The sequence below is a fragment of the Jaculus jaculus genome, chromosome 2, assembly GCF_020740685.1.
Source record: "Jaculus jaculus isolate mJacJac1 chromosome 2, mJacJac1.mat.Y.cur, whole genome shotgun sequence".
In the NCBI taxonomy this organism is placed as follows: Eukaryota; Metazoa; Chordata; class Mammalia; order Rodentia; family Dipodidae; genus Jaculus; species Jaculus jaculus.
Window position 1 is genome coordinate 198,977,166 of NC_059103.1, and position 20,377 is coordinate 198,997,542.

The 20,377-nt window shown below is 52.7% G+C and overlaps 1 protein-coding gene across 2 annotated transcripts in view; it reads left to right on the top strand.

The window, feature by feature from the left end:
- Window positions 1–20,377, top strand: part of Trappc9 (trafficking protein particle complex subunit 9) — a 562,289-nt gene that overhangs the window by 454,851 nt on the left and 87,061 nt on the right. For both annotated transcript variants that reach the window (XM_045143193.1, XM_045143194.1), the window contains one exon: window positions 3,712–3,802. In XM_045143193.1, coding sequence (XP_044999128.1) covers window positions 3,712–3,802 — 91 coding nt within the window. The remainder of the gene's footprint in view (window positions 1–3,711; window positions 3,803–20,377) is intronic.

The window sequence follows — 20,377 nt, forward strand, 5'->3', positions numbered from 1 at the left end:
TCCTCTGAGAAAAACCAAGATTCCTGGAGACTGGGTATTCCTGCCCATTGCTCCTTCAGAGCCTTCTGCCCACCAGGTGATCTTGTCTCTGTGTTAAAGTGGGAATAGAAATCCATTCACTTCCCCTTTAGTGAAATGGGAACTTTAACCTGAGCCAGCTACCCAATTACAAACACCTACAAGCATTCCCAACAATCCCACAGAGGGCCGAAGTCCTGAAGATATCCCCAGAAGAAGCTGGGCATGGTGGCACACTCCTTTTATCCCAGCACTTGGGAGGCAGAGGTAGGAGGACTGCTGAGAGTTCAAGGCCACCCTGAGACTACATAGTGAATTCCAGGTCAGCCTGAACTAGAGCAAGACCCTGCCTCGAAAAAAAAAAAAAAAAAAAAAGATGTCCCCAGAAGATTGCTATTCCCCATGCTAAGATTGAGAACACAGGCTTAGAAGGTCCCTGTCCCATCCAGCCTGCCAGTAGCTTATCTTCAAAGCCTAAGGGAGAGGCTTGAGTGCTCCATCCACACGCTGAGCAGGGTGACCATGTGCTGAAACATGGTCCCGGGGGACCGAAACAGCCGGGCATGATGCAGTGAAGCAACAGAGGGCAACTGTGCTCTTGGCTAAAGAAGGCTGCTTCCCAGGAGGGGGCTGGAAGGCTGCTCAGCCTGTTCCTGAGCCTCAGATGCATGAGAAGTCCCCTTTGCCGTTGCCCTCCCAGCTTCCGGCTGCACAGACTCCTGCCTCCACTGCTATGCTTGGCCACTCCCTTTCTCCAATGCTAGGTTCCTCCCAGAGACTCAGCTCAGGCACCCTTTTCTCTAGGTGAGTTCCCAATCTCTGCACTAGCTATAGCTCCCTCGTTTCCTCTAGCTCTTGTTCCTTCTCCCATCGGCATGGTTGTGTTTACATTTACCATCCTAACTACATGATGCATATGGTTTGGGGTACTCTCTCACTACTGTGTGTCTTCAGTATTGCTCACTTCCCCACGCTGAAGCACAAGCCTTCGACTCTGTCTGGATTCCACTCCCTACGTAGTTTTTTGAATGGAATAGTGCAGCCTTTGTCTTTTTGTGTCTTCTCTCTGGTTGTCTTCAAGGTTCATGAATGTCATAATATGTCACACTTCCCTCCCTTTAAGGTTGAGTAATACTCTACTGTATGAATGGCCTGCCTCTTCCATCCGAGAGTGGACACTGGGGTTGTTTCTACCTTTTAGCTGCTGTGGATGTGGTGTAAATGTTCCTATCTCTGTTTTAGTTCTTATTTATTTATGTCATATATTTGAGAGAGGAAGAGGAAGGGAGGGAGGAGAGAGAATGGGCATGCCAGGGCATCTCACTGCTGCAAATACTCCAAATGCATGCACCACTTTGTGCATATGGCTTTACATAGAAGCTGGGGAATTGATCCCAGGCTATCAGGCTTTGCACCTGCTTTAGTTCTTTCAGGAACACCTGTGCCCAGTCCTGAGGTTGCTGGAACTCAGTCTTACCTTTGCTTTTCTTCTTCCTCTCCTCCCTCCCTTCCTTTCTTCCTTTCTTTTCTTCTTAAGGTCAAATAAGCAACATATTATTGAGAAGTAAAGGAAAAGTATTATCTCCCTGCAACAAGAGAGGGGTCCTGAGTGGGGTTGCCTGAGGACAGTGTTTTCTGCTTGGAGGACTGTCTCTCTCTCTCACACCTGTGAGCTCCCCAGGCTTAAACAGTCATCTCATGGACCTATACATGTGCTGCCTCCTCCTTGTTGAACTAATGGATGAATCTTAGCCCCAAGGATCACCACAGGACCAAACAGGAATTAAAAGTGCATTGCAGAGTGCACATAAATAACAACAAGTCCAACAGACATGCCTTGGGTGGTGACAAGACAGAGGAGATGGCATTTGGAGGGTTCTTAGGAGAGCATTATCTGTTGAAGAAACCTTTGATGGATGGTGCTGGGAAAAAGATCCTTGCAGGAGCTGAGACTGCAAAGTGGTGCCTCACTCTCTAAAACAAGGCCAGAAGTTCCTCCTTCCAGGAGAGGAGGGAAACAGGACGCCGCTGACAGGGCATTTATCAATATGTCCACTCTTGTACCCCTGCTGCAGATGATGGAGAAAAGCCAAGGTGTTTGGTCAGATGTCACAAGCTCATGGGTGGCAGTGATTGAATTCATACGAGCTATGAGCCACACTCTGGGGTCAAAGAGTGGAACCCATATGAGGTTAGGCACTGTTTTCATGCAGCTCTGCTGCCTCCAAACACTCCCAGAGCATCAAAAGCGGCTATGAAGCTCTCACGCTCTCAGCTGGGGTATGGAGCAGATGTTCAGGTTGGTGTAAAAGAAACAGGAAGTGGGCTGGAGCATTGAACAAGACAAAGTCTGGCTGAATGAGCCTTGTTGAATTGACAGAAATCCTCAGCCAGTTTTCCCAGGTCTCAGGGCCTCTGGGCTGCAAGAGGAAGGTTCTGGGCTCTGCACCGGGCGTGCTGTGGCCCCACACTGCTTCCCCGGGCTGCTAGTCCACTGACCATCCTTCACTGCCAGGCAGTATTGATGGGGCGGCTGCAGAAGCTAGGGCTCTCTTCTGGGCCCCAGAGGCTCATGAGCGAGGTGTGAGGCCTCATGTAGCATGGGTCACAAGGGACACAGAGAGCTTTCTGCACAGAGATGGCTTGGGACTACTTCCTCGAGGAAGTGAGGCCCAAGCGGGAGAGACAGGGGAGAAGAGCAGGGAAGACAGGAGTGGAGTGTGTGGGGGGGTAGGGGGGTAGAGAGCACATGGGAACCCGAAAGTGTGTGAAGTTCAGAGGTGCTGCTCCTCACCTCGGCCCCACTAAACCTCTGCCCCCAGGGTGCCATTCCCACACCGCTGTCCCCAGGCTTGGCACATGTGGTTGCCGGTTTGTCACGAGAACATGAGTGTGCAGCTCTTCTTGAAGACGGTCCTCAGCGCTTCCCTCTCACGTCAGCCACCCAGGGCATGAATGGAATGAACTTGCAGAAGGAGAAGGTGGTGGGACTTCCTTCCCTTTTCAGTCACTAGGCAATGTCAAGAACTAAGTTTTCCTGTTTGATTGCAAGTTAGGTATAGTGGCTTTAATCTTACCCGTGGCTTTCATCTAGGCCTGTAGACTTGTTAAGAATCACACTGGCTAATCGGTGACAGACCTGATATTTGCCTGTGTCTGCATTTCCAGGCTTCATTTCTTCAGCCATTGAGCCGTGCTGAGAGACTTGATGGCTTCCTTGCTTATGAACGTGCTTAAGTGAGCCTGTCCACAATAGCAGTGTAATTACATCAAGGCACATAGCACGACAAGCACAAAAGCCAGTGTGAACTCAGTTGTGTCGAGAAATTGAGGGTCATCTAGAGTCAGCTGTGGTTTGTTGTTTTATTAAGGAAAAATAACCTTCCTTATTTCCCCCAGCAAGAGCCACTGTTGCAATAAAATTATCCTCGTACACCTCACTTCCTTCTAGAACCGTCACTTGGTTGAACAGGTTTAAGGATGAGGGTAGAGGCAGAAGTCATATTTCTACGCCCTGGTTCCCACCTTCTCGGTCAGTTGCTTTGGGTTTGGGTTAGACCAACACATGCACAGGGAAGAGCCATCTTCTTAGGAGCCTGCCATGGGGGCGGGCAGTCTAGCTTCCTAGAATCTTCTAGAACTTCTTTCATTCCGGGGCTCAGAAGAAATGAGTTTTCCTTGACCCCGGCTCACCCCTCTCTGAAGCGCAGCGGCGAGGCGAGCGTGGAGCGGCTCCTGAGCCAGCTCGTCCTGGAACACCTGCAGCTGGCTCCTCTGCAGTGGGGTGAGTTCTCCAGCGTCCCGTGCTCTCTCCAAGTGCGAGCGCTCTCGGGGTGGGTCGGCTGCCCTTTGACGTGGGCTCGTGGAGGCACTGCTCCAGGAAACCGCGAGGAAAGGGCTTATCCTCTCTGTGGCACCTCCTCAGTGGGAGCTGAGTGCCCACATGGCACATGCGTGTTGCCAACCCAGTCTTGTACCTGGGTGGGTTTAGCACCCTCAGAATACAGTGGCGGCCATCGGGACTTCCAGTCACGCTCTTCCCGAACGGTAGTCAGATCTGGAAATGTGCGTGGCACTCAGAGGGAGGTGGGCAGTGGAAGGACACGAAGATGTGGTTTCCTTGCCCTGATGCCATGCGCACTGATGTGCGGACGGTGTGTGTTTGGTGACCACTTTGGCCCGGTCTGGTGCTCAGCACGTGGGAGGACTCTGTCTTCCAACACCGAGGCTCGAGCAGTTATTGTTTCCTCCCAAGGCAGCCCCATGCGGCTGCTGCACTTTGTTCTTAGCAGAACTTTCTGTGACCTTCTGTAGTGGTGTGTTTATGTATCTGTGTATGCACAGAGAGATGGGAGCAAGCAGCCAGGCACGTGACTCTGTACAAGATGCCCCCACTCCCAATGCCTGTGGCTTTGAGGACCCACAGGCCCAGCTCCTGAGCTGGCCGTCGTCACATTCTGCGGAGCAGGCTGAGGGACTAGAGTGGCTGGTTCAGTCCTGAGCTCTGGTGGAGAAAGAGGCAAGAGGGGGCGCAGCCAGCTCCCTGGGCTGCGGGGTATCGGGAGGAGCTACACGCCGCCCCGCTCTTGCCTCATGCAGACACTCGCTGATTAGGTTCCTTTGCTCCGTCTCTACTTGGCTCAGCCCTTCCAGGGACTCCCAGCCTGGCGTGGCCCTGCCCAGCATCAGAGGCACACTGCAGCACAGAAGGCATTCGGTTGGTACCCACAAAGGAAGCAACAGCCTGGCTCCCCCTGGCCTCGGCACTCTGGGAAGGGTGTGGGGAATCACTGTGGGTGGTCACTATGACGGCATTGTGGAGGGTCTGGGCGAATGGTTGGCTGTGTTTATCAGTGTTTGCCAGCTATCTCCCTTCTCCCAGCCATCCTGTGCTGTGTGCTTGCCACCCAGCCTCGCAAGGGCCTTGTCTTAGTTTCTTAGCTTCCTACAGGGTTTGTGTCCTGTACATGTCTCAGGCCCACTGCCCCAGACTTCTAACCAGGTCCCTGAGATGGTCTCTGTCGCTGCATGTCAACTTCTTGGACTCCCCCAGGTCTTCCAGAGTCCCCCGAGAGGATGAACGAAGGCCACGATTCTCCATGAGCCCACAGGGCCAGAGAGGGGTCTGGCACACTTCATAGGTTACTCTCCCAGGCCTGGCAGACCCATCTTCAGCTTCCAGGTGCCCACACCTTTGGCCTGGGCAGTCAGATTCCTCCTATGACTTAGAATGGGCTCGCGTGGTCACTTAAGAAGAAGCAGGTTGTCTTGAAGTAAATTTGTTTTTTCAAGTACATACCATTACCGCTGCACGAGGAGTAAGGACTTGATGTTCTTGGTGAGGGGCAGCTGCGTGGCAGGCCTGTGCCGCCACTCTCGGGAAGAAGTGCATGCAGCTCTCCCCACTGTCGTCACCTGGCCCCACCCCGCTGGGAGGAAGCAGGTTCAGACTCACAAGGTCCCATCGTCCTCCTCCCAGAATCTTGACCTGTCCACAGTGTCACTCTGAAAGTCATATAGTCTCATGGTAAAGGCCAGAGAAAGTCAGGTCAACAGAACAGCCCTTTCCTGCTCCCAAACAACCTCCATCTCATTCTTGCTAGAGATCCCGTGGTCCTACAGAGCAGAGCAAACAGGGCTGGGCTCCTCGTGCCAGGGGGACAGCTGACCCTGCTGGTCTGGTCTGGTCTGGTCTTGTCGGTGCAGAGCAGGCTTCAGGAGCTCCGTACCCCCTGGGGAGTCCTCATCATGCTCACAGGTCTCTGCTGCAGCTAGTCACAGTGAAATCAAGGGAATTCACACCGCTAGTGCTAACTAGTGCAGATAGAAATGCAGCCCAGGTCTTTGTGGGCTTCTTGGTTTCAGAGTTTCTCATCAGCAACCAGGCAGAGCCCATGTGCTCTCCCCACAGGCCCGCTGTGTTTCTTGTCTGCATTCTCGGATGCTCCTACGTCCATGCCACTGGCTGCGTCACAGGCAGCCAGGGACCCACCTGAGTGCCTGTGAGCGCTGTTGATGGGGCAGACCCTGTGTATGTCAACAACTTGCCCCTGTGGTCCAAGGCCCTTCCCACTGGCTGAGATTCCTGCTCCAAGACCAGGGAAGGAGCCCCAGGCGGAAGCAGGACTCAGCTGTGCTGGCCCAGGGCTGCTGGGCACCCTGCTGCCTTGAAGCAGGTGTGCTATTTTTGATTCAGAGATGGAAACCGGGACTCTACTGCTTTCCAGTCAGGAAGTCACAGAGCCATCATTTCCATTAAAAGTAGCCTGGTGGCAACCACAGGGCTGAGCCTATCTCACTTTGCCTTAGTTGTATTCTGCCCCTGAAATAAGAAAGCAAGTTTCAAGATACATGGCATGTTAAAAATAAGCAATAGAGATTTCAGGCTTTCTCCAGTTTTCCCATTATTTCTTTACAAGATAAAAAAAAAAATTAACCCCTGGCACATCCATCTTGCAGATTTTATCTCTCTGGACTTGGCAACCTTTCAAAACCCTTGTAGTGAAGGACTTGGGGGGAGAAAACATAGGCTGTTGATAGAGATAAGAGTAATTGGATGGGATGTCTGGATGCGGGTCAGCTGAGACTTAATGTACCGGTGAATGGGATCTCTTGTTTTTCTTGGATGCCTCATGCAAGGACATCACAGAGCACAGCCTCCGTGCCAGCTGGGTAAGTGGCTCCTTGCATTAGCCTGGTGTGTTGAAGGTCCTGGTAGGAAGCTTGTCAGGGAGAGAGATGTGTCTGTCCACCGACCAAGTTTGCCCAGCTGCTGGAGTTGTCTGGGCACATGGACAATGGAGGCACTAACTTGAGCCTTGTTGGGAAGCCTTCATGTGTAGTTCATTTGTAGTTGGCACCCTCCGCCTTCCCCACCTCCATCCGTGCTAGGATGCTGTGGGTGTCCGGAGCTGTGCGTGGACAGGATAAGTCATATCTGGATGGGAGCTGAAGCACAGGCAGTGGCCGTCAGGTCATGACGGTCCTTTATCTCCTTCCCTCACGAAGCCCCGAGACAGTCTTACTTTCTCACCCGCCTGCCACAGAGGTCTTCTCTGGGCACCTTCCTCTGCTTTAAAGAGCTCTTTGAGAGTCATGGCCCTTCGCAGCCCAAGGCCTTGGTCAGCCCCTTTCACTGAACTAGGATGAGTCTTCAAAGGCGGCTGCAGACAGATGATAGAAGGCGAGAGCTGGGAATGGCGTCCGATCGCAGGTCAAGGGCGAGCTCTACCCTCCCCACTTTGCCATCATCACGGTGCCAGCTGTCCTCCAAGTACAGTGGCTTTTCCGGCAGGAAGCGAGGCCCATTGCGAGCACGCCTGCTGTCAGGGTGTGTGGGCAGTGCCCTCCATGAGTTTTGTGGGTGGCAGGGCGGGCCTTGCTGACTGTTAAATCCACCTGCTAGGTGCTGATGTCCCCTCCCCAAGGCTGGGTGAGTGCTGCCTTTTGTACCCAAGCCCCTGCCATGGGCTCAAGGGAGTCCTGGGCATGGCCCCGGTGCCCTGCATGCCTCGGAGCAGGTCAAGTTCCATCGAGGCCCTGGACTCGGCGGGAGCTGAAGGAACACATGAAACCTCTTTGTCAGTCTGCCACTTTGCATTAAGTGCAATTGAGTCCTTTTCTGGTGAACAAAAGGAGCTAAGTGCATTTTTTTTCCTTATACTTTCGGAGCTCTCTACTGAGGAAAGGGAGTGACCGTTGGTCTCTAAGGTCCTTCAGTGGGGTCTGGGGCATCTCTGGGAGGAGGGGGACTGCAGGGCTGCCCTTCAGGTTCCTTCAGGCCTGATAAGTGATGGAGTTTGGAGGGGGGTCTCTGTGTGCCGAGTGCGCACTGACTCACTGACTGGGCAGCACCCTTCAGGTCCAGGGACTCGTGACAGCCTGTATGTCACTGGTCCATCTTGTGCCTCGCATATAGGTTGGGGCAGAGATGTAAGAGAAGGATTTTTTTTTAATTTTTAAAAAAAAATTTTATTTATTTATTTATTTATTTATTTGAGAGCAACAGACACAGAGAGAGAAAGACAGATAGAGGGAGAGAGAGAGAATGAGCGCGCCAGGGCTTCCAGCCTCTGCAAACGAACTCCAGACGCGTGCGCCCCCTTGTGCTTCTGGCTAACGTGGGACCTGGGGAACCAAACCTCGAACCAGGGTCCTTAGGCTTCACAGGCAAGCGCTTAACCGCAAAGCCATCTCTCCAGCCCAAGAGAAGGATTTTTGAACTCGCGCCATGTGCAAGTAGGCTGGCGGCAACAGACAGGTCAGCTCCTGCCCTCGCTGTGCCCTGTGCTCCATCTGTTCCGGCATGCTGGGGAAGCGTGGGGCGGGGCGGAGTGGAAGTTAAGACTAAGACGCTTATTCCTGAGGCAGGAGAGACATAGTGGACACCGCAGCTCAGCAGGGGGCTGACTGGGGAACCAGCCCCTTCCCATCCCAGAAGAGGTAGGCCTTGAGGAAGCCCTGGCGCCGGGGCCACTTTGAAGCCAGACCTTGTGTCTGACGAGGGACTTCAAAGGCTCAGCCCTTGACCTTTCCTGGGCAGCTCCTGGCGGCATCCTTCTCCCCAGGCCCAAGGTTAGACAGAGCTCTAGGGCAGCAACTGGAAAAAACCAGCCTTCCTAGCCTTCAGCGCAGTACCAGGTTGTCAGAAGACAAACCTCTTAGCTGGAAAGAGGTTCCAGGCCTTGGATATGGGCCGGGCACAGGTCCTGGGGGTGTGGCTATGGGAGTGGGGCAATGCAATACTTAGGCCCTGGTGGAGTGACTTTGGGGGAGGAGCAATGCTTAGGTCCTGTTGGAGTAGCTCTGGGGGAGGAGCAATGCTTAGGTCCTGTTGGAGTAGTGTAGAAACCCCAGTAGGGGGACCCCACACTCTGCCCGGATATGGCGACACCCCAAATCACTCACGAGAAGCGATCTTGATGCAAACTGCAAGAGGATTTTATTCCAAGCGCGCTGGGGCCCACAGTCGTACACCTCACAGGGGTAGAGGACTTCAGAGCCCCGAATGCAGGAACGGGACAGTTTTTATAGGGTTTCTAACAAAGCCTGTGCATTAGACCAATCATTTTTTTAATATCAGGAGCCCGTGGGGTGCGAGCCAGTCAGTTTGTGCCACTCCATAGTTTCTAAGCCACTTAGTTTAATTTGTTCAAGCCCCTCGTGGACCAATCAGTCTCTTATGACCTTGGTGGTCAGCATTTGCGCAGGTCCTTGGGTGGGAGTAGCAGGGTGTGGTATCAGTCTCCTATGACCTTGGAGGTCAGCATTTGCCCAGGTCCTTGGGTGGGGGTAGCAGAGTGTGGTATCAGCCTCCTATGACCTTGGTGGTCTGAGGCAGGCTGCTACTGCTTATGGTGCGGGCTACTAAGGCTTACAGTGTGGGCTATTAAGGCTTATGGTGCAGGCTATTTATAGAAACCAAATAAGTGGTTCACTTCATTACTCATTTCCCATCCTTGAGGGCTATCTCATGCCCTTTTTACCTAGTTTTATATTAGGAGTGGCCTCTGATATAATGAGAAGAGGGATTCTTTACTTGCTTCCAACAGAGAGTAAAGCCTGGAGTTTGAGGTATGCAGGGGCCCGCTTAAGCTCCCTTTGGAGCGTGATAGTATTTCTGGGCTTCTGAATTCTTGGGCCTTTCAGTAGCTGTGGGGGAGGAGCAATGCTTAGGTCCTGTTGGAGTAGCTCTGGGGGAGGAGCAATGCTTAGGTCCTGTTGGAGTAGCTCTGGGGGAGGAGCAATGCTTAGGTCCTCCTGGAGTAGCTGTGGGGGAGGGTCAGTCAGGTCTGGTGGAGTAGCAAGAATACAGAGCTCCTCTTCTATCTTTGCTCCGTCACCTTTATGTTGCAGAACCCCATTTTCTGTGTCTGAACTGGACACAGTCTCACTTTGTATGACTGTGCTGGGAGCCTGCATGTGCTATCCCTCCAGCCAGGAAGCCTGGTGGAAGTTACCTTCAGATGGGAGTGGTCCTCAGCTTGGCTGGGATCCAAAACACGGGTGACCGAGGGCTGACTGCATGGGGACACAGGTTTCGCAATTCCTTCCCAGAGCCCCCTTCACCCAGTGCAGAAGCCCCGTGTCTACCCACTGTGCTTGGGGTTACTGGGACAGGGTGACAACTGCTTCCACAAGTGAGAAGGGCTCTCGCAGAAGTGCCCAAGGATCCATACTACGGTTCTGTGTTCACCAAGGGTATGTAGACTCGACCTTGGGCAGCAAGCTCAGTTTCAAGTCCAGGTCTCCTCCAAGTGGGTCTTCAGGACAGGGCCTGTGTGGTAATATGAGGCAAAATTGACGGATGTGAGAAATGCTGGGTGGTTTGGAGGTAGAGGATCATGTCACCTGTGGAAAGAGAGACAGAAGTAGTGAGTGAGCTGAGGCTCAGAGGGGGCTAATTGGGAGGGTGGATGGGGTTGCAGAATATGCCCTTGAATTACCAGGATTAACTGAATGCTCAGGGCACCATTACCCCCTTTCCAGGTGGGTTACAGATAGCTCCTCAGTAGTGGGCCAGCCCCAGGACCTCTCTCCCCCAGATGTGCACACACTGTCCTTCTGCCTGGAGAGCTACCCACCTGCTTCCCAGCCACAGGACAGCTAACCCTGTCTGAACCTGCTTCCAACCTGGGCTTCAAGTGATCAGCTGTCCTCCAGTGTAGTTCAGTCCTTGAGAGGAGAGGTGCAGAGTCCAGTCACTTCTGTGCCTCTTCCAAAGTAGAGTCATACCACCAGCAAGTGTTTTCTGGCAGTTGGTGGTTGTGTCAGTTTGATTCAGGTGTCCCCCATAAACTTACGTGTTCTGAATGCTAGGTTCCCAGCTGATGGAGATTTGGGAATTAACGCCCCCTGGAGGGAGTGTATTGCTCGGGATGGTCTTATGGGTGTTATAGCCAATTTCCCCTTTGTCAGTGTTTGGCACACTCTCCTGTTGCTATTGTCTACCTTGTGTTGGCCATGGGGTGATGTCCACCCTCTGCCCATGCCATCGTTTTCCCTGCCATCATGGAGCTTCCCCCTCCAGCCTATGAGTCCAAATAAACCTCTTTTTCCCCCACAAGCTGCTCTCGGTTGGGTGATCTCTACCAGCAATGCAAACCTGACTGCAACAGTGGTTTTGACATGGGGTTGGGGGAGGATCAGTGAAAACAGGCTGTCTGTACTCAGGGGCAGTGCCAGCTACAGAAATGCAGTAATTCTTGTGATTTTTTTTTTTAAAGTTCATTTTTCCCACCTGAAGCTGGCTGCTTTCCATAGACCTGTGTTCCAGATGAGTCCAGGGCTCATGTGTCCAGGTCATAATGGACATCCCAAGAGGAGGGGTCACATTTGCTGAGCCCAAAGTGACGCCTTCCCAGTAGGGCTTTGGTTAGTGATCCCCAGACAGTTGGAGATGGGCTAGTTTGCCGCCTCCCTCCCCCCAGATCCAACTGATGCCCATCAACCCAAGGATCCTGATCTGGCCTCCAAAGGACTCTTGTTTAGAAGATCAGGAGCGGAGTGAGTCCCAAGCCCTGCCCAGCACATGATCACTGGCACCATCCTTAGGGCACGCCAGTTGGGAATCTCTGCTTTGTTTTAGCTCAGAAAGGAGTGTCACTTGGATCTGGCACTCTGATGATGCCTGTGTCACCTGCAAGGTGTGGGGCCCGAGGCTTAGAGGAGGGAAGTGGCTTGGGACGTCACCTTGCCCGACAGGGCCTCAGTGCTGGGCCAGTGACAGCATGCTACCCCAGGGTTGAATGGGAGCCAGGAGGAATCTCAGCAGGATGTCTGCAAGTCCAAGTCCAGGCTGCTGGGCTAATATGGAGGAGGACAGTACTCCGTTGCTGTCCATCCCTATTGGGGTGAAGTTCTCAGCCCGAGAGTTTGGGGGCATATCTTAGGTGTTTGTCTTTGGATCCTGGCATGGTCTTGGCTAAGGTAACCAGGTAGACCTGGCCATCTCATGAGGGGGCCATCTCCCACCTCTCCCAGACATGAGCAAAGAGTGGTTAAATGATCAAGGGCGTGCCTGTCTTAGGAGCTGCTGCCAGCTGGCAAGGAGAGCCATCAGTCACACAAAGGACCACCTTATCAGTGCTGCAAGCTGGGGAGGGAGTAACCAGGCTAGGGTGATTTTCTGGGTATCTGCAGGCCAGTGTGCTTCCCAGGCAAATCTTGGGAAGTCCTGCACTTGCCAGAGGGCTTGCTTGGCACCCCCTCTTTTGAGATTGTCGGAGACCCTGCCACTGCTGCAGACTGTTGGACCCAGCCAAGTGTGTGCCGAGTGATACAGTGTCCCCTTATTTGCCCCAGGGCACATATAAGGACCCTGATGGGTGTATTGGGGCCCATTGCCGCCACTGATGGCCAGGGCAAAATAGGCCTGGGTTACAGGCCTTCCCTTATAGCTCCTGCGGCATCTCAGGTGGCTTCTGCGAGCTGAGGTTTGGGAGCCCAGCCAGCCCTGCAGATTCTGGCTGGGAGACAGTTTCAGTTCTTGGCGTTCCACACTTGTGTGGGGAGTGGAGAGAATTCTGGAGTGTTGTCAGCGCATAACCCACAGAGCTTCCTGAGCCTAGGAAACCTCATAAAACCCTCTCAGGGCCTGGCAATCTGTAGAAATGATGAGATTCCTCCTGCACCATGTCAGACTCAAAGCACGTGCTTTCTGACCTGACAGCCTGTTATTTGACAACACGTAGCAAGACCACTGCCCCGAGAGCTAAAACCAAGATGAGCTAGTCATCACATATTATATGATTTACATACATGTAATTACAAGTGTGTGTGTGTGTGTGTGTGTGTGATAACTGCAAATATGTGACCTAGGCAGAATAAAGCATTTTTCTGGGGTTCAGAACATCAGTATTCTCTGAGGGAGGCCTGGGCTTGCAGCCTGGTATGTCTCTTCACTCCCTCTCGGTTTATTCATTCTTTTGTTCATCTGTTTGGTAAGCATTTGCTGAGGGCCCTGTGCCACTGACTCAGGAGGCGCAGGCCCTGTCTGCTTTTCCCATCTCCCATCCCAAGTCCCTCCTCTGGAGAATGAGACAGAGGGGCCACAGGTGCTGTGGACACAGAACAGCATTTTCTAGCTCTTTTCAAAAGGGAGAAGGGATTTGGAATGTGATCCTGTGTGACAATAAATTGTCACTGATCCCCCACTTGTTATCTCATGACCCTACTGAACATGGGAGACCGGCTGGCTGTCCAGGTCCTTAGGAGGGTGGGCACCCTGTATATTCACACACCTCCCACAAGGACTGTACAGTGGGTGTCAAGGACGGAAAAGGTGGAATGGGGCTGGACTACGGGCCCCGGCCTTTCCAGAATCAACTGTGGTACTTGCTTATGGACAGAGATGGGAGTGGCCAGACACCAGGCCTTGGTGTCACCTCAGAAGCAATTCTTGTGGTTCTTCAGGGGGCCCAGACTCAGAACCATTTGCAGAGCTGAGACCCATGTGTGGCCTGGTCAGCAGCTTACACAGAGGCTTGAAATGGGAACAGTCTCCTCCGTTCACCCAGGAGAAGTTCAGCTCTCTGTCCCTCTCCATGGCACCCAGCAGTGTGCCGCACTGGGCCACGAAGGGTGATGAACTTTCATTGTCATGATTTTTTTAACCTCACATGCCTGGCTACAGGGCTTTTGGTTGGCCCCAGGTAAATAATGGGCACAACTTCGTGGAGTTGAGTATGACTGTGCCAGCCCCGAGGGCAGATCCCATGCCTCCGGCTCATCCACTGGCTGCAGGATAAACACCTGGGCTTCAGGCAACTGTCTCCAGTATTGGAGGTCATTACCATTGACAACATTGGTGTCTGCACAGCCATCGTGCTGACTCTGCTCTTCATCTTACACACGTAGAACTTGACCACGACCAGCAAGTTCATAAGCTTAGCACTAGAGCAAAGGAAGACAGCACGTGCTGGTGGTGAGCCCACTGCGTGACAGGCAGTCTGTGATGAACCTGCTGTCTAGTGGGAGAGGAATGGCACCGGTGCCTTGGCCTGGGAAGACAGGGATCTTTCCTTGGACATGGCCCCTGTTTCCCTGGCTACCTAGCAAGGCACTGTCCTTGTCCATTTCTCAGATGCATGGCCGCCTCCTAACCCAATGCAGCGTCTTTTCTCTGTTGACCCCTCCTGGATAGAGCCTAACCAGCTTCCTCCAGGCCACTCTGCTGCTTGCAATGGCTCTTGAACTCTTTTGGGTACCAGCTCTGTTAACAATTAAGTCATTTTCTGTAGCCACCACATATGCTCCCCAAAGCCTTAAGTGTAAATATTGACCAACAAGTCCACGGGAAGCCCTTTTCCTTCCTGACTCAGTTGCTCACAAGCATTCCATCATGGTTGCTCAGCACTCTCCAGCCTTCACTGCCTGCGTCTGGGCCTGCAGCATCTCTCTTGCTGGGCTTTCCCTGCAGGACCCGCAGTGGTACGCAACTGGCCGGAGTCCTGCCTCGTAGGATGCAGCGTTTCCCCAAGTTAACTGCCTTGCATGCGTCACCCTTCCATGGTGCCTGGAGCCAAGAGGGAGGAGGCAGCAGGGGCCTTTGGAGCAGTGCTTCTGTTTTTCTGAGTTGTCCTGGGCCTGGGCTCCTTGGTTCCTGCTGAAAACAGCCTGGTTCATGTGGGACAGGGAAGTTGTGGAAACACGCTTGCTTAGTTTTTGAGTCACATCAAGTTCAAATACCATGCAGGATTTCCTCAGCCACTCCCACGGGGCTTTGACCATATCTCTCTTCAAATCGCACCCCATTGCTGGGCAGAAGCTACCCTGCCCACCTTTGGACAGGCCACGGAGACACATCAGAGATGCACCCGAATCACCATCAGCTGGCTGAGGGCTGAGAAGATGGATGCTTTCTCCTTTGTTCAGTCTCATGAAAGTTCCATAGGGAAATACACGAGCTGAGAGCTGTAACTCATCTCTCAGTTTGTTCTCTTTCACACTCAGTTCTGTGCAAGAGGGAGACCATCTCTTTTATCTTTGGTGCTCTCACATCCGGGATGGTTCTTGGCACATGACACATGATAGGACCTTGAAAAGTGGTTGTTGAAGAGATGGGCAGGTACTTGATGGGTAAGTCACTGGATGGAGCAGTGCACAGCTGAGGAGGTGGATAAATGGGCCGCTGAATGCATGTGTCTAGTTGAGGCTTAGATAGCAGCTTGCCCTTGTGGATGGATGGATGATTTGGCTGTCCAATCCATTCACATAGTGAAAGGGATTTCTCGTGTGAAAGTGGTAAACTATATGACCCAGCTTTTCAGACACTTTGACACGTATGTTACAGTGCTATTCTTACTTTTCTCTAACGGTGACAATTAAAATGTCACAGGTAACTCGTTTCTCCCAGGCAGAGGCAGTCTGGAATCTCAGTGACAGGAGAGTCCCTGAGGGGTACTGGATTGGAGGCTAAGTGGAGAGAGTGCTGGAGTCAGAAGCCTGGGGTCCGCCATTGGCTCAGCTGCCTGCTCAGCCAGGGCTAGTAGAACTGAGCACTTGCTAAGTCATGAGTATGAACAGTCACCCTGGCTATGGTGGGGTAGAGCACTTTCCTCGCGTGTATGAGGCTCTGGGTTTAATTCCCAGGCCTGCACGCCACCTTCCTGCTCCTCCTCTTCCTCCCCCTCTTCATCACCAATCCCCACTCTGACGGGCATGCTCGAGGCGCTCAGGAATTCTCATCTTGGCTTCACTCATCTGACCATCTTGTTGGTCCTTCACCATATTTGCGATATGTAGCAAATAGTAAAACAGGCACTGTAGAACTTGCATTTCCCGCCCTCTAGAAAGGACAAGAGGGGACTCAGACATCACTGGGACCTAGTGTGGCTATCAGGAAGCAGCCCTTGGGAAGCTTGGTCCTGGTGGGCAAGGAAGGCACAGGTATCCAGGCCTTTGTCTGGATAAGGCAACATGAATTGGTGCCAAGGCAGAGTGAGATGAGCTGGGCTGGTAGATGTCTGAGATGGGAGTGTCAGCAGGGTGACGCTGAGGGAGCTACATCATCCCTGGGTCTGTCTCCCTTGCTGTGAAAAGAGCATACTGATCCTGCCTCACAGGGGTGTGAAGTCCCAGGCAGAGGGCATAGTGCACACAATTTAGCCCCTGCTATGGAACCTGCCCACCAGTGTCTGCACTCTGGACATTATCATGATGATAAGTACTGACTATTGCACAGGATGTTACATGATCTACAACACTAAATAGAATCCACCCATCATTAGCAATCACAACTATTCTATTATTCTGTGTTCCTTTGCCGGGTTGGAAATTTCTACATGACATCTGGTCTAGGGAGCACAACCTGATCATTGGTGAAGGTTTTCCAGTGACACACATCCCACCTGCTCCATAGTTTGGAGGTCACCAGGAGATCTTTCCTCCAGGTGTCCAAGACAAAGGCCTGAGGACCAAATGTGATCCTAGAACCACCTTGTATGGGGAATGGCTGAAGATGGAGCAGAGGGAGGTCGGGGGCTGAGCGGTCCCCGAGCACCATCATGTGACGGGCTGAGCAGGGTGGGGACACCAACTGCGAGTCCCAGACTGAAGCAAAGGCTCTGGATTAGTGAGCTGCAAAGCCACCCACAATGCATATTGTGGCTTGACTTGGCCAAAGCCAGCAGGATGGTGTCCATTCAAATTCTGACGTGTTCGGGACACTCTGTGCAGAGCAAGGGTGTCTCTAGGCTTGCACGCGCAGCCCGTCTAGACAGTAAGCCTGCAGCAGGGCTTTGGCTTATGATGTGACATCACCTGGCACCAGAGAAGCAAACACACAGCCAAGGGAAGCTGCCAAAAGGGAAAAAAGAGAGGAAATGCTGCTTCTAGCCTAGAGCACAAAGCACGTGGCTCTCCAATGTCTCTTGAGCACTGTAATTCATCTAAGGATATAGGTTTCTATTTCAGGGCCATACACACATGCATATTGATATGGAGAGCAGTATCTGCACATCTGTATGTGTCTAGAGAGAAAGGGATCTAACATGAGCTATAGGCACACAGATTTTAATGTATGTGTACATGCACACGTATATACCACATATTTATGTGTATTCCAGACATGGGATGACAGGTCCTCCGTGCAGGGTATCTTACTGTTGCCAGTTGTCATTTGCTGAAGCCCCCCTTTAGAGTGTGTGCACAGACACACACTCTCATGCATGTGTTTCCTCAGCTTCTGCAATCATCAATGGAGCAATGTGGATTTCAGGACCGAGGGGGCCAGTAAACAGTGTTCTCTCTACAGGTTCTTAGGAAGCTCACAGAGAAGTGAGCAGGGTGCATGAGGTCACCTGTGGTGCAGCAGGACCATTAGCTGATGTTTGGTTTTAGTTCCACTTTGAGCCCTTGCCTGCCATGGTCTCCCTCTCCTGGTCCCCAGAGCCTCCTCACTCACCCAAGTTATCTAAGGTAGACGGGATGTCTTGTCCAAAGGAAGGAGCAAGGGCATCCCACCATGCTGCCTGGGGGAGGTCTCTGGACTCCCAGCCCAGAGTCCCTGCTCAGTGGCATGGGGCACACACCTTTTCCCTTGGGGAGGGGCCCAAGGTACTTCTGTTGTCTGCAGCTACCCCTCAGGGAGGCAGCTGCACCATTTCCCCACTGAGCTCTCATTTCCACGTTGGGTTTTCCAGATGTAATGTGATTGGGGTAGAGAGGTTCATCTGCTGGCTTCAGGAGCTCAAATGTGTTTGAAAGTGAACTTCGTTCTGGTTGAGTTAAAGGAACAGGGACAGCACAGGGATTATCCCATTCATTTCAGCCTGTGCTCCGGGCTGGTGGACATGTGCAGGGGTTTTTGTGTCAGGGATGTGGGCAGTGCCCTCTGTTCAGGCATTTTATGTCATTTTCCCCTTAGAAAACAAGACCAGCTTTCAGCTTTCCTGTCCCAATCCTTGGTTTTGGAAAACAAGCCTGTGTTTCTTGTTTGTTTGTTACTCATTGTTCTTTGACCTGCTTCTTCTGGGCCTTGTACCCACTTTGCTCCCCATTCTGTCCATGAGTCCATAGGGCCTGGCATTTGAAGTCCTCACCTAGCTTATGGTCGCACCCCCAGATCCTGGTGCACAGCTATCTTGTAAGAAGCATCGTTGAACGACAGAATGCAGACCCTGCTGATCAGTGCAGATCACTTCTAGAGCTGGTGAAAAGAGCTATCGCTCTTATGTGGTATTGAAAGGACAGGCCACCCTGGTGACAGCACTCCTAGCCCCACCCGGGGAGTCCTTCTTGGCTCACAGTGGCAGCGCTACAGCAGAAAGGTTCAGGTTGGAGGATGGGAAGGCGCATATTGGGGTGCAGTTTGGTGCTTGCTCACCTCCAAGACTATCTGATGGTGCCCTTTGCACATGCCTGATTTCTCAGCATCATGCAGCTTCCAGTGTGGCAAAGAGCAGTGTTTGCTGGCAGAGACTGATGAGGGTACAGGGAAGCACTCGTGTTTTCTTCCAGACCATGAAAATGGGCGAGTGTGTGTGAAGTTTTCTAAAATAAAATACCTGCTTTATGTAGTTTATTACTGAAATAACAGGCTCGCTACATCCAGCTGGCTCTGGTGCTTCTGTCTCATCACCCCAGGCTCTGTTTGAGAGTTCCGCAGGCTGGTGTGGATTTGGTAGGGCCTGGCACCTGACAGCAGCCAGTTGAGCCACAGGAGCGTCTTCCTGGCCACCTCCCTCCTGTGCTGCTGCTGCTGCTGTTGGAGGCGCAACGAAGAACTCAATTCAGTTTCGGGTCCATCTCAGCTTCTGTGGGAAGCTGAGCCCAGGCCAGCCGCGGTGCTCTCCCGTTATAGCCTTGTTACCTCCCCACTAACCGGAACTCCCGTCCTGTCCACAGAGCAGGGCCCCAAAGCCCCAGCCCTCCTGACACACCCCTAAGCTTTGTTCCTGAAGCTTAGGGCCCAGCATAGCTTCTCCTGGGCGGCCTCTCTCTTCTGCCTTGTCTGTGTCTCAGCCTCGCCCTTGACTCCCTGGAGGCTTCCTTCTGGTGCCTCGCGTGCCATCTCTCTACAAGCCTTCCCGATGCCCCAACCTCAGTGCTTCTTTGTCGGCGTTTCCCCGCCCAGAGGTGACTTTCTGGCCTCCAACTTGACCGTGAGCCCATGGGGAAGGAGCAGCCCACTTGTCTGAGTCATGTAAAACGCTGAGGGATGACAGAGCAAAGTAGATGTGACCTGCCCAACTTCAGGGTCCAGGATTTCCCTCAACGATTGCCCTGGCCATTTGACTGCCAGAGTCCTGGAGGGCACTCTAAACTTGGTGGCGACAGGAATCATAGAAGGGCGCTTCCTCCTCAGGCTCCCCCAGAGCCCTGCACAACCCTCCTCTCCTCTGCCCTGCAGTGCTGTGGAGGCATGAACCTCAGCACAGCCCCAAGCAGGCACCTCCCATAGCACAGGATCTCCACACAGCAGCCCAGGGACATACTCAGTATATAAACAATACATGTTGGTACCATCCTTTCCCTCATCCCCGCCCTCCCTCCATAACTGATAAAACTAAGTAAATAGCCAGGCATGGTGGAACATGCCTTTAATCCCAGCACTCAGGAGGGAGGCAGAGGTGAGTTCAAGGCCACCCTGAGACTACATAGTTAATTCCAGGTCAGGCCGGGCTAGAGTGAGACCCTACCTTGAAAAACCAAAAAGAAAAAGATAAATAGAACCATGACTTGTGATGGGGGTGACACTCCCTGTGACAAAAGTGCAAGCTAAGTGGTGTAGCCTAGCTGAAAACTGTTGATAGATAGAAACCACACAGCCAGGAAGGTTGGACACCCCTGGGCTTGGCTGTGCGAGTCCCTCCTGTGGGGCAGGGAGCTGGCTCAGCAGGCCCCCCTTCCCCTGGGAAGCCAGGCCCTTGCACTTGATCCACCTGGCCTGGCCTGGCCCTCCTCCATGGGAGTCCAGCCTCCCAGGTCAGGGGGAAACTGCTCACAGCTGGGGCAAGAAGTTAAGAGATGTTGGTTCAATCTACAAAAGTGCCCCGGAATGCCTGCTGATGGCGTGTATTTGTCGGCATGCTGTGGAGGTGGTGCCAGTGGGGGATGTCTGTGTGGACCGAGGCCGCACCTGCTTTGACAGGAGTTAGAAGTAGGGCTTGTTTGCCCCCTTACCAAGATTTGCTGCTCACTTTGAATATGGACTGTGGAAGTCTGGCTGGAGGGCTGCTGCTCTGGACAAAGAGGAGGCAGCAGAGGGAATTCTAAAGCCAGGTTGTTTGGGTAGGAAACCCTAGCCCCTGGGCTATTATTCTTCAGAAGGAAGAAGGCAGAGATAGGCCCTCAGGCCACACAGCATTAGTATTCCCATAGACAATGAAAGGAGCTGCAAACTGGCCAAGCTGATGCC